Consider the following 7363-nt stretch of genomic DNA (forward strand, 5'->3'; position numbering starts at 1 on the left):
GGGAACTATTGTGGAAAAACTTTCATCAACTGTCTGTCGAATTTGTGGTGCGCGGGGGGCTAAAAGAGTCTTCCTGCGGAGATTTCAAAGGGTTTGGAAATTTTACACATCGTGTCGTGTTGCTTGTGGATAGCTGTTCTGTGTAGGGTGCTGCAAGAAATACTAGTTCGCCAAGCTTTTTGTATGCGGGCGACTGGAATGAATAATCGAAGAATACGGCTAGCTGCATCTTGTGCTTTCTCTCACTCCTAGACTCCAAATACCACGGCCTCAAAGCAAAGAGGTAAGACCCATCTTTAGCACCCACAAGGCAGCTCCTTCAGCGTCGAACATGAAATTCCTGCCGCAGGTTTCTTCTTTGAGATCACGGAGGAGCTTTACTTCGAGCAGTGTAGCAACAAGCGCGGAGGTTTTAGGCCATCGTAGAGCCACGAAATGACTCTGGATGGTGGAGCATGCGAGAATTATGGTGGCCATATCGAATGGGAGTACAAGGAGTTGATTCTTGGTGCCGCTACCGACTACACTCATCAGATGGCTCCTTTGGGCACGATAAAAGACTAACCAACAGTCCGCAGCAAAAAGAGTAAATTTGTTGTAGGAGACCACGCGCCAATCAGGTTTTTATACTGTATCATTTTGTTTCATCGAAGAATTTGCTTCATGCTGGTGGATCAGTTCAGCTATTCATGCACTGCATTCGTTGCATAAAACGAGAAGCCAGCTCCATGCTACACAGCTAAACGTTGTGTACCAGTGTACCGTGCTGCAGTGCGCAATCGTATCGCAATGTTCGTACTGCTAAAAAGGCGAAGGAGCTTACATCGCAGCCCCGCTCCTCGCTCTTCTCGAGCTGGAACCCGTTAAATCATGCGAGTAAGAAAGAGGGGTGACGCTATTGCCAAGATATACAATCCAGCTTTTTCTACAGCTTTATAGCGTACACGTGCGGGGATTCTTGGTAGGCGCTTTAGATTCGGTGCCTGCCTCCTTTAGTAAAGTCATGTATATCAGTATAGGAGACGCTTCATGAGGAAATTGTCGCTAGGGAGCCATAAATTTTATTCAAGGTATGCACTCCCTTCGCTGTTGCGCACCGGGTAGTAGCTGCAGCGAGCTCTTTCCCATAATGTCCTTTTCACGCCCCTGTCAGAATACGTACGCTTTTTCCTGTGAATTCCTGCCTGAATTCATTTGTGATGGGTCATGCCAATGGATCTGACCTCCCCTCACAAACGGAATTCCTCAGTTACTCCCATAAACTAACTCTCAGAGGTATTCATGCGAGTTCGAGGGGCTCCATCCCGCAATCCCCCAACTGAGGCCCACAAGCCTTCCGCAAGCCATGGCCACTACGAAATAGACACTTAGCAGCTAATTCAACGGTGTTCAATCTCCAGCAGCTACACTCTAGTCGCCTACATTAGCGCCTTAGCTTTCCAAACCCCATTCGAAAATAATAAACAGACTCCAAACGCCTAAAGTCCTGCCAAGCTCCCAGCAGACACTCGCAGTAAGCCTATTCGCCCTGTGCCATGCAAAAACTGGTATTCGGTACCAAATGGCTTGGCGCTCAACAAAAGGAACGCCGAGCTTTACACTGATAGCTTCGCACAGTCACTAAAAACAAGGTGCTGCGCCCTAATGGCAGGGACTAGACTAGAATCACAGTATCACGTCGCTTTTGTTCAGGGAAGCCCCCTTATTCCCCTTTGCTTCCGCCATCAAGCGTCTGCAGGGGGGCCCTACGTCCGTAAACCGCAGGTGGCTTCAGGGGAACCCGAAAAGCTTCAGGCACTGGTTAGAAAAACCGGCCGCTCTTGCAGATTTTTGGACTTCCCTTGCAAGTGAACTGAGTAAGACTCAAACATCAGCGCTAGAGTAGCCCGGGCCTGCGAGGCCCTCTGACGAAAGCACGCAGACACCTGGTTACTGCCTTCCTCACCCCCTTTCGCCCTGCCCCCAATATGGCTCAATAATAACACTGCAAGCTGCTGTGCCTGCCCCTTGGCAGAAAGTGCAGCTACAAGCTGGGTGTACTTACAGCGGGTCACACCACCTGTGGTGGCCCCGCAAACCCCAACCTCGCGCAGTTACAAGCTGGGTGTACTTACAGCGGGTCACACAACCTGTGATACACCAGCGACGCCCCACCATCCACCGTTTACTTGTGCCCCTAGACGAGCTGAAGGCGCTTTGCGGGAGCCCTCTGCAGCGATCTGCTGCGCTACTTCGTGACAGTGTGGGCCCCATAGGGTGGTTGACCGTCGGGGGCCAAGGGATAGTAGGGCCCCACCGGATACGAGTAGAATTGTGCGTAAGCTGCCGATAGCGGGCTCTTCACGTCTGGAGCTTGCGATGGCGTGAGGAAGGGGAATGGGGGCAGCGAGAAGCCATACAAGTCACCGAAAGCTCCATCAGGATAGACAAGAGGGTCGCCTGCTGAGCCCCCCATGCATCGTCCGATGGGGACGCGATGCGGGCTGATGTAGCTCCCTCGCTGGTGATCAGCTCCGGTCTTTCGATGCCTCTGGCGTGGCTCGTGCGGCCCCTCTGCGTATTCCCAGTTGTGGCATGCAGCGCCAGGGTGCATAGGCGGGACCCTCAGGGAAAAGCCTCCTGCTGCTCCGCCTGGAGCTGCCGTCCGCCTCTGACTGGGCATGCTGTTCTGCTTGCTGCCGCTGTGCGTAGGCTGTATGTTGCTGCGGGCCGCATGCGCCCCCGCTTTGGAGCCTCCCTTAGCCGAGGAGGAAGCGAAGTGGATGAAAACCATCCGCCCATCAATGATTCTCTCGCTCATCTGCACTGCCTTAAAGGCTTCCATTGGCGTGGAGAAGTTCAAGAAGCCGTATCCCTTGCTGCGGCCTTCAGCGTCCCGAACGACCACGCATTCCTCAAGGGTACCAAAGGGGCTGAAGATTTCGCGCAAAGTCTCGGCTGTTGTTTGATCATGCAGGTTCCGGACAAAGAGCTTCGTCTGCTCCCTCGACGTGAAGAGGTCTGCAGCCAGCTTTATATGCAACTGGCGACCATCCAGAGTGAGTGGGCATGCCACGAAGCAGCGATTAACGCCTTCTGGGAAGGCGAAGGTCACGAACCCGTAGCCTCGGCTGTGCCCGTCTCTTTCCCGCACAATTAAAGCATCATCGACGCAGCCAAATGTCTCAAAGAAGGAAGTAAACCTCTCATCGCTGGTATTAAAATGAACGTTGCGAACCATCAGACGCCTTGATGATGGGGAAGCATGCACGCGATCCGCGCAGTGCTGATACACCGCTCTGTCCCGCAAAGCCGCCCAAGAAAGCAAGTCTAGCAGCTGCTCACGAGATAGCGGAGCAAGAAAATGCCGCAAAGATGCCTCACTGCTCTCTGGCGAATCCACCTTGTTCCAATTGGGGGATCCTTGCTGAGCCCACTCTCCTCCTGGCTCTTCCGGGGCACCTCCAGAGGCATCTTCCTCTCCGCTAACATCGCCATGAGAGCCGCTCGCAGATTCGTGATTCTCTTCATCCGTTCCTTCATCATTAGCGTCATGCGCTGGTGCCTCTGCACAAGTTGAAATAGTTTTAGGGCTGCGAGGAGAAGCGGCCCGCTGCGTGGCACTACTTCCTGCGGGCTCCCCTCCAGATCCTGCGACGGGGTTCTGCCGTTCCTCCTCTTTTAATGGCTTTGGGCTCTCTGAGGGCTTGTGCGCCTCTGTGGCCTCGGCCATCTTTGCAGCTGCTGCCCTTAGACCCCAGGCCCCCCCTGGTACCGGCGGGTGAAGCGGGGCCTTACTAGACTCTCCCAATGAGGGAAAGCCAGACAAAGATGATAGAGGCAGCTCCGACTTCTCCATTGGGGCAGCGGGGAAAGCAATAAAAGGGTGGAGCTGCAGTATACGATATGTCGCCGCAGAGGGCGTGGCCTTCCCTGCACGTGCCCAAACCAGTTGGGGGGAGGGGTTGTTCTGGAGACGAACTCTTGAAGGCAGCAACCCCCCGAAAACTGCCCTCGTTTCAAACTTCAAAAAAAGGGTGCTTCGTGCAAAAAAGCGCCCGAAAGGGGAAGACTAGGTCTCGCTCTGACACTTCGGGTGGGGATGCTGCTAGGGCCGCCAGGGCCCTTCCTCTGCTGGTCACCGGAGCAAGCGGGGCTGAAGAAAAGATGGGCCCATTCGCCCACTGTGATGATTGGCCAAAAGTGCACAAAACTCGGCCCAATCAGACAGAAGGCGGTTGCAGCAGCGCAGGGCTGTGCTGCTGTCGTCGACCACCTACCACGGCAGCAATTGGTCAAGGGGCGCTGGCCCTGGGCTACGGTTGCAAGTTGCTGCCAGAAGAGGAAAAGAAAAGTAGGCATTTAATCGCTAGACATTAGGGCGCCGAAACTAAAAGCCCAGGAACGGGCACTACCAGCTCTTTCTGTAGCGACTTTTCAGGCCTGATGCGTGCCATGATCGAGGGCGTCACCGCGCACTGCGGGTGCCTTATGCTTTTGCAACAAATCTGCACGACAGATTATCAATATTTCAATATTTCTACTTCTAAAGCTCCTATTATGATGCGAAAGCTTCTAAACGAGCTATAATGTTGGGCTACCAAGCGGCAGCACAAGCAGGAGTACACCAAATTGAAGTACAGCAGTGGGTGAGCCGTGCACAACCACCCCCCCTGATTAGAATCTGTATGCCCACTAATGATCTGTTTTCTCTATATCCTTAAAAGACACACTATTGGTTTCTCGAAAGTAGCACAAATATTAACCAAAGCACGATGCTGTGGGCTCATGATCGACAGCTTGCAGGCGTCTCGCAGTCGTACACGGGGTGTGTTGTAACTGTGACGCTTTTGGGTTGGGAACCCCTGCTTCCCATTCTATTGATGAACTATGCGATAGAGGACTAATTTTCCTCTTGAATACGCTTAGAAAGCCCTACGCAAGCAGTTAGATGCAGGTCCTACCCCTTCTACAGGACCTGTCGCTGCGGGAGACTCGAAGATACATGCTTAGAGGGCAGATATGCGAGAGCTACGCCTAGGACTTCTGAGGTAGACACTAAAGCCATGTGTCATTTTCAACAAATTATTTCATAGGTGGCGCAATACACATTCGAAGGCGAGAGAAACGGCTTTCTAGTCCGTATACGGATTGGTTCGGGCGTACTGCTTTTGGCGTTTCATCTAGGGTCTACGCAGGGACAGACTTAACTTCCGACTCCAAAACATAATTATTATAAAGCTCTTAAGCGGCTCTCAGAAGAGTTCCCGCCTTCCTCGCACATGTCCCTCAGAGGTCCAGATATGAGGGGAGAGCTACAGCAAGGGTACGCCTAGATGCACCCTCAGCAAACTTGGAGCCCTCACAGCTGGTTGGACACCGGAGCCAGCGCATACGCACACAAACTGAGTCTTCTAGTATCGAGATAACATTGTGCACTCAGTAAATTATACGAGCCGACAAACAACTAGCCAACTACAACTTAGTATAACTGATGTAATAGGAAGTGCCGTAGCAGAAAGCGTTTGAGTGTAGTTTAGGCTGATACAGCTTCCCTCACAGAGTCCAGGACACGCAGTGTCCTTTTTCGTACCTCTTCGTCGAGGCCAAGTGCATGCACAACAGCGGAAGAGTTCCCACACTGTCGCCACTCCAGAGGCAGCCGGAAGCGCGAAAACACTGCAAAGAAAAAAAGCAAAGCATTCCCCGACAGTCAAAGTTAAGGCAACGCCAAGATAGTAGCTGATAATGAACGAGGGACCAAACAAACACAAGTGTGGTGGCGCGATGGCCCGCTGCTCTCCAACTGCTGAAAGGTTTGAGCTTTCTGATATCATAAAACAAAATACGAGCAAAACATTTAACGGCATTCAGACAGACACCAATTCAGCAGTGTTTCGTCACCTCAAGCAATGCCAGTATGCCGCTACAGCCATAGCATGCAGCACTACTGATTTCAAAGGCCCAAAAGGTATAAAAAAAGAAGAATCAAGACACAACATACGTGAGGGTGCTTGAGCATGAATTTGACTGTGGAGATTTCGTTATCAAGAGTTAATGGCAACGTTTCAAATGGTATCAATAAATGGATTTCGCTATTTCTCACAGCGACTGCGCCGGGAAAGCACAATGACAAGGAATGCGAGGTATAGCGCCCGTGGCGGCTAGCATTGTTAACGGACTGGAGCCTGAAATTTTTCCGAAGGTAGCAAAGCCCTCAACTGCTCCTGCGTCAGCTACTAAAGCTGGTGTTCCCTGCCCTCTCTCACGAGGAACTCCCATTCAGTTTGTCCGCCGCTGTAAAGGGTCATGGATTTGGAATTTCTATGGTTTTCTGCGAAGCCATCCGCCTCTACACTTCCCTTGCCTGCACTACAAAGCGGCCGAGCAATTCAGAAAGCCAATATTAATAACTGATTGACATCTCCAACTTTTGGGGGATTTGATTACAAAAGATTATTGATTTGTGAGAGTATCGTAAGTGGTCCCAGCAGCTTCACCACACACGTCTTCAAGTAATCATCTTCTGCTGCATTCTTCAAGCTTGCCGAACCTTCAGGACCAAATCCAAGGTTCATAATAAATTCGGTCATCATAATTCTGCGTTTTTGTGTCAGTGAAGTTTTGTGCATACATTCGCATGCTTTAGCTCGCTGCTTTCTGAATGCCTCCTTTATTAATGGTGTCAGCCTACACCGGACCACCAGGTTCAGGCTTGATTTGGAAGCTTAATTTGAAACAGGATTCATCAGTGTAGCTCCAATCAGCACAAGAAAGAAATCAGCCAAAGCTATTGGCTCTTTACAGACGTAAAGTCGCATATACTGCGGAAGAGTGCTGGTGGTGAGCTCTGTTTGTTAATGTGCCAAAGGGTGATCCAAAGTAGTCATGTTGCGGTGGATGTGTAGGTTAGCGTTAAAGGCACGTCAGAAGTCACTGCAAACTTGATTTTCATGCGCGTAGTGACACACCTCGGCAGTCCATGGAGCTTCCAGACACGCGTGAGAACGATTGAGGCACTTCCTGATCCGAGACAGAGCTGGAGCAAGGAGTTGTACGGACATGCTTGCAGAGTCCGTCGACCGAGACCTACATGTATTCCTGACCCTTGAGTTCCAGCAGTCCAACAATAGAATCCACAATCAAAGCAGTCCAAGTCCGTTGAGGATACGGTACGTTTTGCCAAAACCGCATTTAGGTTAGCTACGCGACCTCAGCTGCTGGCAACGCGGGAATAACAGGTCATACTTAACTTCCGCGAAACGTTTTCCAAGATACCAGAGGGAACGTAAGAGGCGTTACACTGCAGTGTGGATCCAGCCAGGTTATAATTGTTTGCTTTGAGCTGAACAGCACTGCAGAACAAAGTCGAGATATTAATGAC

The 7363-nt window shown here is 51.3% G+C and overlaps 1 protein-coding gene across 1 annotated transcript; it reads right to left on the reverse strand.

Annotated features, from left to right (window-relative positions):
- Window positions 1-2227: 2227 nt before the first annotated feature.
- LOC34620637 (polyadenylate-binding protein 4) lies at window positions 2228-3838 on the reverse strand. Its single transcript, XM_022733880.2, has one exon. It carries the CDS (start codon window positions 3836-3838, stop codon window positions 2228-2230), a length of 1611 nt encoding a protein of 536 aa, XP_022591648.2.
- Window positions 3839-7363: the final 3525 nt, after the last annotated feature.

Source organism: Cyclospora cayetanensis, unplaced genomic scaffold (genome assembly GCF_002999335.1).
Source record: "Cyclospora cayetanensis isolate NF1_C8 unplaced genomic scaffold, CcayRef3 CcayRef3_contig_47, whole genome shotgun sequence".
Lineage (NCBI taxonomy): Eukaryota > Apicomplexa > Conoidasida > Eucoccidiorida > Eimeriidae > Cyclospora > Cyclospora cayetanensis.

Excerpts from the sequence above, each read along its gene's own strand:
- LOC34620637 (XM_022733880.2), bottom strand. The coding sequence starts at position 3,838 with ATGGAGAAGTCGGAGCTGCCTCTATCATCTTTGTCTGGCTTTCCCTCA.